Here is a 15862-nt window from a genome sequence, read left to right as displayed (position 1 = left end):
GGGTATGACACGAGTACCTATATATTAAGCTTGGTCACGTGCAAAATTCAACGTTAATTAAAGTCATTGTTGCAGCGACTAATTAACTCGCTTAATCGAGACTTGTGTCTGACCTCCTCTGCCCTTGGGCATGTTATTTGGTCTAATCCCCTAGCTGGTAGTCCCTAGTACACAGGGGGGGGGGGTATGTGGACATCAGATTAGACATCTAGGTTAGTTGTAGGGAAGTCTAATCTCCACCTATCCCGGGTATGGAGGGGTGGGGCATTAGTTTGCAAGCTAGTGTGTTATGGCAGAGGTGTTATGGTAGTGTATTTAGTATGCATGCATGCATGCAGGTGGATATCTACTGTTTGTCATGATTCTTCCCCCTTCTACTGCTGCTAAAAAAATATTGCCTTATAAAATTCCTGTTTTATAGGTCAGTGCACTGAGAATGATGTCAGATTGGTGGGTGCTAGTCTTCCTAACGAAGGAAGAGTGGAGATCTGTATCAACAATGCTTGGGGCACCATCTGTGATGATAGATGGGATGCTAATGAGGCAACTGTCGTGTGCAGGCAACTAGGATACTTATCAACAGGTATACAGCATATAGACCTAGCTAGCCTTATGCATCTACTATCGAATTTCGTCCGACGTCAATAATCGTCAGCTAAAACTGCGTATAACTCACTTCCAGTCGGAGATGTGATCACTAGTTTTGTCCAATAATTTGATTTTCAGCGACTATTTCCGTTTTTTCCAGAACTACACAGCTAGAGTTATTACTGACACATACTGGGCTCAATCTAGATAGAGTACAGTACATGGTGGAGCAATAAACCTTGCAAAGCTGAGCTAGAGTAATTGTGCCTGGAGGAAAGTGAAGTGCTGAGTCAGCAATGAGCCCCACCCACCCCAGAAAGCTATGGTGGGTAATTTTAATATTTGTGGTTCAGCAATATTAATTTTAAACATTAATTTTTGTGGTTAATTTGTGGTTGCTGATTGAACTGCAGGTAAAGGTACATAGTCAAGGTCGCTTCAGTCGTGGGTAAAATATTTTATTTTTTGCTTATTATATTGTTTAGACAATAGATAAAACCAATATAAGTGAATAAAGTAACTAAACCATGAATATTTTGTCCCCCAAAAATTACTGGCTATAAAGTTTACTAACTCTGCAATTACCTGTACAGTACTCTATCTAAATTGAGCCCAGTATGTGTCAGTTAACTCTAGCTATAGTAGCTGGCAAAAACGGCCAATAAATAGAGATTACACTCGCCGAAAAAATGGAATTATTGGACAGTACATGGTAGTGATCACAGCTCCGACTGGAAGCGACTTGGGTCAGATGGCATATACGGCACCGGATGTAATTTTGAAGGGGGAGGGGTTCGGGTTAGCTTAGGGAAAATAACAAAAATTAGGGCGTGTCCACATCCGGTGCCGTATATGCCACCTGATCCAGCGACTTGGCCCATCCAAATTTTCGCTGGTTAGTAGTCCCATAGCCACCCCATGTGCTACCACTCCCATGCATGCGGCCTATTGGTGTGTGCAGTTAGTTGGAACTTTGTTCGTGCATTAGATCTATACGCACTTTCAGCTGACGATTATTGACATCTGACGAAAGTCGCTAGTCTATCTATTTTATAATTATGTCAGTATAATAGCTGATAAAATAATTGTTCTCTTTCGTATCTAGATTCCTTAGCTCTGGGATCTGCTCACTTTGGACGAGGAACTGGAATTATTGTTCTGGACGATGTTGGCTGCTCAGGAGCTGAGGATAGGCTGATTGATTGTGCCAAGGCTTCAACTGTTACATGTGGCAATGGTCACTTGGAAGATGCTGGTGTACGATGCCAAACTGGAGGTGAGAGCTATAGTGAATCCTGTGAATGGCTGCAAATGGAATGTTTTACAGTGATATGGTACACTTGTAGAATGAAAGACAATTAATTGCTTCTAACCCAGATATTGGCACCGTGTGCAACTATGGAGAGGTTCGGCTTGTTGGTGGGTCAAATCAATACGAAGGTGGAGTGGAGGTGTGTATCAATGATCAGTGGGGAACTGTGTGCGACAACTCGTGGGGCACAACTGATGCCACATTGGTCTGCAAGCAGCTAGGATATGCTTATACTTCAAGTAAGTGCATGTACTGCACATAATTATACAGCTAATCATGTACATATACTAAACATTGCCTGTCACTTTTAATGTCCAACACTGTTAGAGTAGTGTAAACCTTAATTGATTTCAATAGAATTTTTTAACTGAATTTTGCAGCCGGAATACCGTACAGCAATGCCTTTTTCGGCTCTGGAACTGGTCCAATATACTTGGATGATGTGCAGTGTTCCTCTAGCAGCAATCAACTGTTGGAGTGTCCTAGTAGTCCTATTCTTACTAACAACTGTGCCCACAGCGATGATGCTGGAGTAGGATGTGAAGCTCCATGCTCAACTGGAGACATTCGACTGGCTGGAGGCAACATTCCAAATGAAGGCAGGATAGAGATCTGTATGATGAACAATGAATGGGGCACTGTCTGTGATGACTCCTGGGGCTCTGCTGATGCTACGGTTGTGTGTCGACAGCTAGGATATTCCACAACAGGTAATTTTCTCGTTTTCATGATTGCTGGTTATGAATGCAAACTTGCGATTGTGTCAGTTCTAGCTAGGCCCTAGTCTCATGAATCAGCCAGCCTTGGAGAGTCCAGTCCGTCTGAGCACTTTAGTCTGAATTTTTTTGGCCAGGTCGGAATTCCGACCTGACCAATCAGATCAAGGATTGACAAAATTAAAGGAAATAAAGAATGACAAGAAGCGTATGCGTTCTCTACAGTAGGACGCATTTATAGCTAGCGCTAGTCAGCCTGACTGTGGCTACTATTAGCCAGTCAACGAGCTATAGTAAGTTGAGTGCTGTGCAATCTTTTTCTAGCAACGTTGTTGGAGCAAGTCAAACAAAAATTCATAGCTGCTAGTCAAGCGTTCGTGGTTAACCTTTTGCATGCGTTGGACGTAATTGAATTCTTCTGGTTTTAACACTGACGTAATGACAATTAACATTCCATTGTGGAATGACCTCTAGGTCAGCAACCACCAACCTATTCAATCAGAAAAAGTGTACTTATAAAACATACACAAAGGTTAGACTAAAGTGCTCAGACTGACTCTCCCAAGGCAGGCTGATTCATGAGACTAGCTAGGCCCTTGGTATAAACCATTATCTGTATACCCTAATTTATCGGACACTTCTAATTACCCCGGACACTCTTTTGGGCAATTTTCGTTACAACAGACACTCCAGTACTTTAATATTACTAAATATTCCGACAATACGTTGAAAAATTGAGTTACATTCATAGACGGCAAGTAATACTTAGAGTGCTGCAGTTAGATAGCTTTGAGTAGCTAGTGCAACTATTCAGCCGCACACTGTTCTATTAAACTTAGCTAGCTCGCATGCAGCTCTTGCTTGTTCTAATTATTCCGGACACTTCGCATGCTCTATAAAAATCTGTTCCAATTTTACCCGGACAATTTCCATATTTTTGCTGTCCGATAAATTAGAAAATAATTATACGGTATAGATCTTATTTCTTATTTCTGCATTGTTTTATACATGTGTAACTTAAAATGTGTGTACGCGATTTATTTTCTACGTATAAACATTGTACTTACACTCTATTAGGCACCAATAAACGTAAGTACAAAATGATTGTCGCATAAATATGGCTAATAATTATCTCGTTTAATAGGAGATAATTGTAATTATGCGTACATGCCTCAGGGTATAATACAGGCCTAGCTACCATTATTACCAATCCACTGAGTTGGTACACATGCATAATGCAATCTACTTCCTTGTTTACAGATGCTGTGGCGTTCTCTGCAGCACACTTTGGTGCTGGAATAGGAAGTACTTTCCTTGATAGAGTTAGCTGTGGTGGGGGAGAAGACAGTCTTATTAACTGCCATCGAGCTTCATCAGTTATCTGTTCCAATGGTCATAATGAAGACGCTGGAGTGAGGTGTCAGGTTGAAGGTTTGTTGTTACATGTACATGTACATTACATAATAATTATGATAAAAAACCGTTGAACAGCTACGGGTAGTGTGTGCAGCTACGGAGATGTTCGTCTTGTTGATGGGTCAAACCAGTATGAGGGAAGAGTGGAGGTGTGTATCAATGATCAGTGGGGAACTGTTTGTGATGACTCATGGGGCACAGCTGATGCCACATCGGTCTGCAAGCAGCTGGGATATGCTTATACCTCAAGTAAGTGCGTGTACTCCACATGGTTTTCCTCAGAAAAACTATGTATAGGTTAATCATGTACAAATCATACTAACATTGCCTGTTTCACTTTTAATGTCTAACACTGTTACAGTATAAGCGTAAACCTTAGAAAGCTTGATTCCATTAAAAAATTAATTCTGCAGCCGGAATACCATACAGCAATGCCTTTTTCGGCTCTGGAACTGGTCCAATATACTTGGATGATGTGCAGTGCCTCTCTAGCAGCAATCAACTCCTGGAGTGTCCCAGTAGTCCTATTCTTACTAACAACTGTGCCCATAGCGATGATGCTGGAGTAGGATGTGAAGCTCCATGCTCAACTGGAGACATTCGACTGGCTGGAGGCAACATTCCTAATGAAGGCAGGATAGAGATCTGCATGAGTAATGAATGGGGCACTGTTTGTGATGACTCTTGGGGCTCTGCTGATGCTACGGTTGTGTGTCGACAGCTAGGATATTCCACAACAAGTAATTTTCGCATTTTTGTGATTGGTGGTTATGAATGCAAACTTGCAGCTGTGTTCAGTTCTACCTAGGCGATTGGTATAAACCATTATCCATAACATTTACTCTACATAAATGTTATTTCTCCATGTGTTTATACATGTGTGACTAAAAATTTGTGTACGGACAATTTGCTTATAAACATTGTACTTACACTCTAGGCCCCATAATGTATCATCAAATTAAAGTACAAATGATTGCCGCATAAATATTGCTAATAATTCTCTATCGTTTAATAGGAGATAATTATTATGTGTACATGACATGTGTATGTTGGCCTCAGTATAGGCCTAGCTCCCATTGTTACCAATCTATTGGGTCGGTACACATACGTAATCTTCTTCCAGATGCTGTGGCGTTCTCTGCAGCACACTTTGGTGCAGGAATAGGGAGTACTTTCCTTGATGGAGTTAGCTGTGGTGGGAATGAAGACAGTCTTATTGACTGCACTCGAGCTTCATCAGTTATCTGTTCCAATGGTCACAATGAAGACGCTGGAGTGAGATGTCAGGTTGAAGGTTTGTTGTTACGTGTACATGTACATTACATGATAAAAAACCGTTGAACAGCTACGGGCGGTGTGTGCAGCTACGGAGATGTTCGTCTTGTTGATGGGTCAAACCAGTATGAGGGAAGAGTGGAGGTGTGTATCAATGATCAGTGGGGAACTGTTTGTGATGATTCATGGGGCACAGCTGATGCCACATCGGTCTGCAAGCAGCTGGGATATGCTTATACCTCAAGTAAGTGTGTGTACTCCACATGGTTTTCCTCAAAAAAATTATGTATAGGTTAATCATGTACAAGTCATACTAACATTGCCTGTTTCACTTTTAATGTTGGTCTAACACTGTTACAGTATAAGCGTAAACCTTAGAAAGCTTGAAATTAATTCTGCAGCCGGAATACCATACAGCAATGCCTTTTTCGGCTCTGGAACTGGTCCAATATACTTGGATGATGTGCAGTGCCTCTCTAGCAGCAATCAACTCCTGGAGTGTCCCAGTAGTCCTATTCTTACTAACAACTGTGCCCATAGCGATGATGCTGGAGTAGGATGTGAAGCTCCATGCCTAACTGGAGACATTCGACTGGCTGGAGGCAACATTCCTAATGAAGGCAGGATAGAGATCTGCATGAGTAATGAATGGGGCACTGTTTGTGATGACTCTTGGGGCTCTGCTGATGCTACAGTTGTGTGTCGACAGCTAGGATATTCCACAACAAGTAATTCGCATTTTTGTGATTGGTGGTTATGAATGCAAACTTGCAGTTGTGTTCAGTTCTACCTAGGCGTTTGGTATAAACCATTATCCATAACATTTACTCTACATAAATGTTATTTCTCCATGTGTTTATACATGTGTGACTTAAAATTTGTGTACGGACAATTTGCTTATAAACATTGTACCTTACACTCTAGGCCCCATATGTATCATCAAATTAAAGTACAAATGATTGCCGCATAAATATTGCTAATAATTCTCTATCGTTTAATAGGAGATAATTATTATGTGTACATGTACATGTGTATGTTGGCCTCAGGGTATAGGCCTAGCTCCCATTGTTACCAATCCATTGGGTCGGTACACATACGTAATCTTCTTCCAGATGCTGTGGCGTTCTCTGCAGCACACTTTGGTGCAGGAATAGGGAGTACTTTCCTTGATGGAGTTAGCTGTGGTGGGAATGAAGAAAGTCTTACTGACTGCACTCGAGCTGCATCTGTTATCTGTTCCAATGGTCACAATGAAGACGCTGGAGTGAGGTGTCAGGTTGAAGGTTTGTTGTTACATGTACATGTACATTACATGATAAAAAACCATTGAACAGCTACGGGCGGTGTGTGCAGCTACGGAGATGTTCGTCTTGTTGATGGGTCAAACCAGTATGAGGGAAGAGTGGAGGTGTGTATCAATGATCAGTGGGGAACTGTTTGTGATGACTCGTGGGGCACAGCTGATGCCACATCGGTCTGCAAGCAGCTGGGATATGCTTATACCTCAAGTAAGTGCGTGTACTCCACGTGGTTTTCCTCAGAAAAATTACGTATAGGTTAATCATGTACAAGTCATACTAACATTGCCTGTTTCACTTTTTAATGTCTAACACTGTTACAGTATAAGCGTAAACCTGGTTCCATTAAAAAATTAATTCTGCAGCCGGAATACCATACAGCAATGCCTTTTTCGGCTCTGGAACTGGTCCAATATACTTGGATGATGTGCAGTGCCTCTCTAGCAGCAATCAACTCCTGGAGTGTCCCAGTAGTCCTATTCTTACTAACAACTGTGCCCATAGCGATGATGCTGGAGTAGGATGTGAAGCTCCATGTTCAACTGGAGACATTCGACTGGCTGGAGGCAACATTCCTAATGAAGGCAGGATAGAGATCTGCATGAGTAATGAATGGGGCACTGTTTGTGATGACTCTTGGGGCTCTGCTGATGCTACGGTTGTGTGTCGACAGCTAGGATATTCCACAACAAGTAATTTTCGCATTTTTGTGATTGGTGGTTATGAATGCAAACTTGCAGTTGTGTTCAGTTCTACCTAGGCGTTTGGTATAAACCATTATCCATAACATTTACTCTACATAAATGTTATTTCTCCATGTGTTTATACATGTGTGACTTAAAATTTGTGTACGGACAATTTGCTTATAAACATTGTACTTACACTCTAGGCTCCATAATGTATCATCAAAATTAATTAAAGTACAAATGATTGCCGCATATAAATATTGCTAATAATTCTCTATGGTTTAATAGGAGATAATTATTATATGTACATGTACATGTGTATGTTGGCCTCAGGGTATAGGCCTAGCTCCCATTGTTACCAATCCATTGGGTCGGTACACATACGTAATCTTCTTCCAGATGCTGTGGCGTTCTCTGCAGCACACTTTGGTGCAGGAATAGGGAGTACTTTCCTTGATGGAGTTAGCTGTGGTGGGAATGAAGAAAGTCTTATTGACTGCACTCGAGCTTCATCAGTTATCTGTTCCAATGGTCATAATGAAGACGCTGGAGTGAGGTGTCAGGTTGAAGGTTTGTTGTTACATGTACATGTACATTACATAATAATTATAATAAAAAACCGTTGAACAGCTACGGGCAGTGTGTGCAGCTACGGAGATGTTCGTCTTGTTGATGGGTCAAACCAGTATGAGGGAAGAGTGGAGGTGTGTATCAATGATCAGTGGGGAACTGTTTGTGATGACTCATGGGGCACAGCTGATGCCACATCGGTCTGCAAGCAGCTGGGATATGCTTATACTTCAAGTAAGTGCATGTACTGCACCTCCATACTAACATTGCCTGTTTCACTCTTGATTCCAAGATAGATAATTTTACTGAATTCTGCAGCCGGAATACCGTACGGCAATGCCTTTTTCGGCTCTGGAACTGGCCCAATATTCTTGGATGATGTGCAGTGCTTCTCTAGCAGCAATCAACTCCTGGAGTGTCCCAGTAGTCCTATTCTTACTAACAACTGTGCTCACAGTGATGATGCTGGAGTAGGATGTGAAGCTCCATGTTCAACTGGAGACATTCGACTGGCTGGAGGCAACATTCCTAATGAAGGCAGGATAGAGATCTGCATGAGTAATGAATGGGGCACAGTTTGCGATGACTCTTGGAGTTCTGTTGATGCTGCTGTTGTGTGTCGACAGCTAGGATATTCCACAACAGGTACAAACGTAGGCTATGGATGCACAGTATTGTGTCAATGCGCTCGCTTCCATGGTATAAATCATTGCTCATTATACGTTATACATTTAGGTAGTATGTGTGTCTTTTAGTTACCTTAAGGTGACATATTTTCACAGGTACTGTATTACATGTACTAGAATGTTTTGCGATCATCAAACATTTGCGAACTTTGTGATGGTTGATCAATTCACAACAATAAAATCCACAAAACCTAAATTATTGCTAGTAAATACACACGATCCTTGCCAGAACGCAATAATTAGGTCGCAAAGGGTCAAATTTTTTGCGGCTCATTCACAGAAATAGCAGAAATTAATCCTGCGAAAATATGGCTCATTCTACTGGCATTAAATTCTGCTCAAGTTGTGAAATTAATTGTTCATAGCGTTTCTAAGTACTCGCAAGTGGATTCATTGCGTTTTCCAATTATCTGCTACACATTTTTGCGATTTTACAGGGGTGAACCTTCCTCCCCAAAATGTTTGTAGAATAATGACATCATCACATTATTACTATCTGTAATATGTGACAGGCTCTGGGAAAAAGGCCATATTGGAGCAGATATTGGCATTGAGCAATGGCCAGATTTATAGACTACAGTGTATAATCTCATAATAATTTTTTTTGGCTTATAGTTATCTACAGTCTTTCTACTACCTCTCTGTAAAATCTGATGCTCTGAATCCAACGCGTTCCACCGAAGCACTTTGTCTAAGCATCCACCATTACCTTACTTTTCCCAATTTAGCAATCTTTAAGTTCGCGTTTCTCAATACCGCTATTTCAGAACTTTGAGTTTCCAACTCGCATAACTCAGGCATGAAAAGAGGTATGTGCAAACTAAGCATATCAATGCATAGGCAATTCTTTGCTCTATCATCTGGTATTTAAATCTCAACAATTGTAGCCTGCTCCAATATGGCCTTTTTCCCAGAGCCTGTCACATATGTAACTAGATCTACACTAGCATGTAATAGGGGTGTGGTAAACAAATATGGGAGTGGCCAAACATTTTGCGGCGTGTGCAAACCTTCCCCCAAAACTTAGCGTTGTTTTGCTAATGTCTGTATGTAAAGAATTCGTCTGCACAAATGCTACTTGCAGTGTATTTTCTTCTTTTACAGATGCTGTGGCGTTCTCTGCAGCACACTTTGGTGCTGGAATAGGGAGTACTTTCCTTGATGGAGTTAGCTGTGGGGGGAATGAAGACAGTCTTATTGACTGCACTCGAGCTTCATCAGTTATCTGTTCCAATGGTCACAATGAGGACGCTGGAGTAAGGTGTCAGATTGAAGGTTTGCTATTGTATTGCCAAATTATTAATAAAAAAGATGTTTGAACAGCAATGGGCAGTGTATGCAACTATGGAGATGTTCGTCTTGTTGATGGGTCAAACCAGTATGAGGGAAGAGTAGAGGTGTGCATCAATGATCAGTGGGGAACTGTCTGTGATGACTCGTGGGGCACAGCTGATGCCACATTGGTCTGCAAGCAGCTGGGATATGCTTATGCTTCAAGTAAGTGCAAGTGTACAGTGAATACTACTGCACAGCTAGGTCATGGTTTATAGGCAAATTAGTCAAGCAAATTTACGTGACATGTGCACTAAACATTGTACTACGGTTAATTGGATTGCACTCAGACTCTTTATGTCCCAAGTACAGTAATACGTAGTTAGTAGTACGTGCATGTACATGTAGGTATGGTACTAATATTTGAAAAGAATACTCTCTATTCTATAGTCCATGAAAGAATTTGACTATGAATTCTGTAGCCGGAACGCCGTACAGTAATGCCTTTTTCGGCTCTGGAACTGGTCCTATATACATGGATGATGTTCAGTGTTCCTTTAGCAGCAGTCAACTCTTGGAGTGTCCTAGTAGTCCTATCCTTACGAACAACTGTGACCACAGCGATGATGCTGGAGTAGGATGTGAAGCTCCATGCTCAACTGGAGACATTCGACTGGCTGGAGGCAACATTCCAAATGAAGGCAGGATAGAGATCTGTATGAACAATGAATGGGGCACTGTCTGTGATGACTCCTGGGGCTCTGCTGATGCAATGGTTGTGTGTCGACAGCTCGGATATTCCACGACAGGTAATTAACCCGAGGCGCGTAGGTGGCTCATGTTATTAGTTTGCCAGTGCATGTTAATAGTGGCACATTGTCATAAAGGCACCTTTGTTGTTCTCCAGAGCAGCCGAATGTTATCAAATTTGGTTGTCAGCTATATATATGAATGTGTTCTTGAGGGAGCTAACTAAGTCTTTAGTTCACTAACAACCATGGTCTTATTTGTATGTAAGCAAACCTTTTATAGTGCAGTATACGTACTGCTTTGTTTGCAGCTAAAATGCTACGTAGCTTTTAGTGTTGGAAGTGATTCGGGGAGGATATTACGAGACACCCTAGCAAACAAATACAGTACGTCTTTCTTCTAATTACAGCACCAACTCTATAGAATCGCCAAATCCAATTCCAATTGATAGTCTGGAATTTTTTTTCTGGCCCTTGCGTAAATTGAAGAAATTATAACGCGGTCTCTTAAATCGAGGCTATACGTACAGCTGATCTATAATAGCCTCGTGGAAACAGCTGCTAGTACTCTACGTTCTATTGCTAAGCGCTACTCTAGTAGAGCGCCAAACTTCATAATTATTGCAGTCACATGACTGGATTTGATGCATGGATGTCATTGGCAGTTGTACTGAAGACTTGTTTTTTGGGCTGTTGGCTATTTAACTGTGGTGATACTCCCAATTGTCCTATTACACGAGTAATAAAATGCATATAATGGGGGTGTAGGGTATAACAACGTTGGCGTGGCCTCAACAATTTGCGGCGCACTATCGCGCGTCTTCCCTAAACTTTTGAAACCCTGCATGCCTTATACTCCTCCTGTTTCTGTGTAGCCTGATTCTGAACTTTCACTCCTAGATATGTACCTAAGCTATCATCTTTGAAACTAAATTCTACATGTAGCTTCATGAAGTGCTCTAAGCAATAGTCTTCGAAATTCTACATGCAGCTTCGTGTTTAGAGCAGTTTTATGACTTAATAGGACAATTGGGAGTATCACCACAGTTAAATAGCCAACAGCCCAAAAAACAAGTCTTCAGTACAACTGCATGGGCCACAACAGCTCAAATAATGATTATAGATACAAACAATTGCTTATCAATTCCAATACCAATTGTATGCTTAGGACGCACATCGACATCATACATGCAATACGTGGTGTAATAATAATTATTATATGCTTCTGCACTCTTTCCATCTACCACAAACATTCTAAGTCTGTATTATTACGTTGAAGGATTCCGTTTTTTCTTTATAATGGCCTTATAGGGGATACGCAGATTTACCAATCCACTGAGTTGGTACACATAATTATGCTATCGGCTTCCTTGTTTGCAGATGCTGTGGCATTCTCTGCAGCACACTTTGGTGCAGGAATAGGGAGTACTTTCCTTGATGGAGTTAGCTGTGGTGGGAATGAAAACAGTCTTACTGACTGCACTCGAGCTTCATCAGTTATCTGTTCCAATGGTCACAATGAGGACGCAGGAGTAAGGTGTCAGATTGAAGGTTTGTTATTACGTTGTAAAACTACTATGATAATAAATAAATAAACGTTTAACAGCTACAGGCAGTGTGTGCAACTACGGAGATGTTCGTCTTGTTGGTGAGTCAAATCAGTATCAGGGAAGAGTGGAGGTGTGTATCAATAATCAGTGGGGAACTGTATGTGACGACTCATGGGGCACAGCTGATGCCACATTGGTCTGCAAGCAGCTGGGATTTGCTTATACTTCAAGTAAGTGCATGTACTGCACATGCATGCAAGTTAATCATGTATACTAACATAATTATTGCAGCTGTTTCACTTTTAATGTCCAACATTACAGTATTAAGTGTAAACTTAGAAAACTTGATTCTAATAGAATTTTTACTGAATTCTGCAGCTGGAATACCGTACAGCAATGCCTTTTTCGGCTCTGGAACTGGTCCAATATACTTGGATGATGTGCAGTGCTTCTCTAGCAGCAATCAACTCTTGGAGTGTCCTAGTAGTCCTATCCTTACTAACAACTGTGACCACAGCGATGATGCTGGAGTAGGATGTGAAGCTCCATGCTCAACTGGAGATATTCGACTGGCTGGAGGCAACATTCCAAATGAAGGCAGGATAGAGATCTGTATGAGTAATGAATGGGGCACAGTTTGTGATGACTCCTGGGGCTCTGCTGATGCTATGGTTGTGTGTCGACAGCTAGGATATTCCACAACAGGTAATTTTTATGAACGTTAGGCTATGGATGGACAGTTGCAATTGTGTTATGTATTTTATCAAGGCACTCGCTTCCGTGGTATAAATAATTGCTCATTATATACATCTAGTGTGTGTGTCTTTTAGTTATACAATAATTACAATAATGTCACTCACTGTATTTAAATTATATTGTCATCAATCCAAACGCAACAGGTTTACTACGTTACGTACATGTAAGCGTTCTTTTGCTAAATATTGGTCTGTGTGTCAAGAACTCAATTTGCACAAATGCTACTTGCAGTGGATTTTCTTCTTTTGCAGATGCTGTGGCGTTCTCTACAGCACACTTTGGTGCTGGAATAGGGAGTACTTTCCTTGATGGAGTTAGCTGTGGGGGGAATGAAGACAGTCTTATTGACTGCACTCGAGCTCTATCAGTTATCTGTTCCAATGGTCACAATGAGGACGCTGGAGTGAGGTGTCAGATTGAAGGTTTGCTATTGTATTGCCAAACTGTTATGATAAAAAAGATGTTTGAACAGCAATGGGCAGTGTATGCAACTATGGAGATGTTCGTCTTGTTGATGGGTCAAACCAGTATGAGGGAAGAGTGGAGGTGTGTATCAATGATCAGTGGGGAACTGTTTGTGATGACTCATGGGGCACAACTGATGCCACATTGGTCTGCAAGCAGCTGGGATATGCTTATGCTTCAAGTAAGTGCAAGTGACAGTGAATACCACTGCACTGCATAGGTAGATCTCATGGGGTTTATACAAATTAGTCGATGTACATTAATAGATTACACTCAGACTCTTGATGTCACAAAATAATACAGTAATAATTTGTGCATGTAAATGTAAGTAAATATAAGGTACATTGTACTAACATTAGAAAAGATTACTCTCTAATCTATATGAAAGAATTCACCTACGAATTTTATAGCCGGAAAACCGTACAGCAATGCCTTTTTCGGCTCTGGAACTGGTCCCATATACATGGATGATGTTCAATGTTCCTCTAGCAGCACTCAACTCTTGGAGTGTCCTAGTAGTCCTATCCTTACGAACAACTGTGACCACAGCGATGATGCTGGAGTAGGATGTGAAGCTCCATGCTCAACTGGAGACATTCGACTGGCTGGAGGCAACATTCCAAATGAAGGCAGGATAGAGATCTGTATGAACAATGAATGGGGCACTGTCTGTGATGACTCCTGGGGCTCTGCTGATGCTACGGTTGTGTGTCGACAGCTCGGATATTCCTCAATAGGTAATTAACCCCAGGCACGTAGGCGGCTCATGTTATCAGTCTGCATGTTAATAATATATATGGGCTTCTTTGTTGAGCATAACAATTGTTCAGAGAAGCATCATGACATCAAAACCAAATTTGGTTGTTAGCTATGAATTTGTTTTTGAGGGAGCGAACTAGTTTTTTACTTCACTAACAACCATGGTCTTAGGCTTTGTATTAAGCAAACCTTTTATAGTGCAGTACGTGCAAGGGTTTTATGTAGGTTAAAATTTTAGGGGGGAAGGTTTTAGCGCGCGTAAGCACGCAAAATGTTTGGCCACTCCCACATTTGTTGCCCACACTCCCTATTACATACTAGTGCATCATAGTAGATCTAGTTACATATTGCACATCATAGACAGTACTAGCTATGTGATGATGTCATTATTCTACAAATTTTGGGGGGAGAAGCTTCACTCCTGCCCCCCCCCCCCCAATAGATAAAACCCTGCATACTGCTTTGTTTGCAGCTAAACTGCTACGTAGTTTTTAGTGTTGGAAGTGATTCAAGTGTTATGAGACCGGGGAGGATATTACGAGACACCATAGCAAACAAATACATGTAACAGTACCATCTTTCTTGTAATAAGAAGCACCAAATCCACAAAATAATACTCCTATTGATTCCAAGTAAATTCTGGAATTATTTTTTCTGGCGCTTACGTAAATTGTAACGCGGCCTTAAATCGAGGCTGTACGTACAGCTGATCTATGATAACCTATTTGATGGATGTCATTGGCTGTACATGTGGTCAATAAAATTGAGGGTGTAATCAACAAAGTTGGCGTGGTCTCAACAATTTTGCGGCGCACTACCGCGCGTCTCCCCCAAACTTTTGAAACCCTACATGCCTTATACTCCTCCTGTTTCTGTGTAGCCTGATGCTGATCTTTCACTCCACTTCATGAAAAGTTATGTCATCGCAAAGTTGGCGATGACATAACTTTTCAGAAGTGCTCTAAGCAATAGTCTTTGAAATTCTACATGTAGCTTCTTGTTTAGAGCAGTTTACCAATCTTGCAACGACTCCATAGGACAATTTAGGGTTGCATCAAAAGGCTAGATCTGCTATCCTGCATGCACGAGAATTTCTGGGCCCCAAAACAGGCTGGAACTATCACCACAGTATAACAGCCAAAAGCCTGAAAAACAAGTCTTCAGTACAACTGCATGGGCCACAACAGCGCAATTTATAGATATCAACAATTTATTGCTTATCAATTATGGACTCCAATACCAATTGTATTATGCTTAGGACACACATCTGATCGACATCATGCAATACGCGGTACGCGGCTATATATGCAGCTTACCAGTTAATACTCATACGCAATCTGCTTCCTTGTTTGCAGATGCTGTGGCGTTCTCTGCGGCACACTTTGGTGCTGGAATAGGGAGTATTTTCCTTGATGGAGTTAGCTGTGGTGGGAATGAAAACAGTCTTACTGACTGCACTCGAGCTCTATCAGTTATCTGTTCCAATGGTCACAATGAGGACGCTGGAGTGAGGTGTCAGATTGAAGGTTTGGTATTACATTGCAAAATTATGATGATAAAAAAAGTTTAACAGCTACGGGCAGTGTGTGCAGCTACGGAAATATTCGTCTTGTTGATGGGTCAAACCAGTATGAGGGAAGAGTGGAAGTGTGTATTAATGATCAATGGGGAACTGTATGCGATGACTCGTGGGGCACAGCTGATGCCACATTAGTCTGCAAGCAGCTGGGATATGCTTATACCTCAAGTAAGTGCACGTACTGC

The 15862-nt window shown here is 41.4% G+C and overlaps 1 protein-coding gene across 22 annotated transcripts in view; it reads left to right on the top strand.

Annotated features, from left to right (window-relative positions):
- The window catches only part of LOC135350948 (uncharacterized), a 32815-nt gene that overhangs the window by 843 nt on the left and 16110 nt on the right, over nt 1–15862 (top strand). For 14 of the 22 annotated variants that reach the window (XM_064549834.1, XM_064549835.1, XM_064549817.1 and 11 more), the window contains exons 3-29: nt 422–583; nt 1694–1864; nt 1966–2139; nt 2281–2610; nt 3877–4047; nt 4108–4281; nt 4446–4772; nt 5156–5326; nt 5378–5551; nt 5709–6035; nt 6420–6590; nt 6642–6815; nt 6971–7297; nt 7691–7861; nt 7922–8095; nt 8180–8506; nt 9652–9822; nt 9871–10044; nt 10302–10628; nt 11949–12119; nt 12175–12348; nt 12497–12823; nt 13126–13296; nt 13347–13520; nt 13750–14076; nt 15454–15624; nt 15672–15845. In XM_064549834.1, coding sequence (XP_064405904.1) covers nt 422–583; nt 1694–1864; nt 1966–2139; nt 2281–2610; nt 3877–4047; nt 4108–4281; nt 4446–4772; nt 5156–5326; nt 5378–5551; nt 5709–6035; nt 6420–6590; nt 6642–6815; nt 6971–7297; nt 7691–7861; nt 7922–8095; nt 8180–8506; nt 9652–9822; nt 9871–10044; nt 10302–10628; nt 11949–12119; nt 12175–12348; nt 12497–12823; nt 13126–13296; nt 13347–13520; nt 13750–14076; nt 15454–15624; nt 15672–15845 — 5886 coding nt within the window. The remainder of the gene's footprint in view (nt 1–421; nt 584–1693; nt 1865–1965; nt 2140–2280; nt 2611–3876; nt 4048–4107; nt 4282–4445; nt 4773–5155; nt 5327–5377; nt 5552–5708; nt 6036–6419; nt 6591–6641; nt 6816–6970; nt 7298–7690; nt 7862–7921; nt 8096–8179; nt 8507–9651; nt 9823–9870; nt 10045–10301; nt 10629–11948; nt 12120–12174; nt 12349–12496; nt 12824–13125; nt 13297–13346; nt 13521–13749; nt 14077–15453; nt 15625–15671; nt 15846–15862) is intronic. The other 8 variants (XM_064549832.1, XM_064549828.1, XM_064549826.1 and 5 more) reach the window with 8 other exon arrangements.

Source organism: Halichondria panicea, chromosome 17 (assembly GCF_963675165.1).
Source record: "Halichondria panicea chromosome 17, odHalPani1.1, whole genome shotgun sequence".
In the NCBI taxonomy this organism is placed as follows: Eukaryota; Metazoa; Porifera; class Demospongiae; order Suberitida; family Halichondriidae; genus Halichondria; species Halichondria panicea.
Note: the sequence above shows the minus strand (reverse complement) of the source record. Positions and strands in the feature narration are given on the sequence as shown.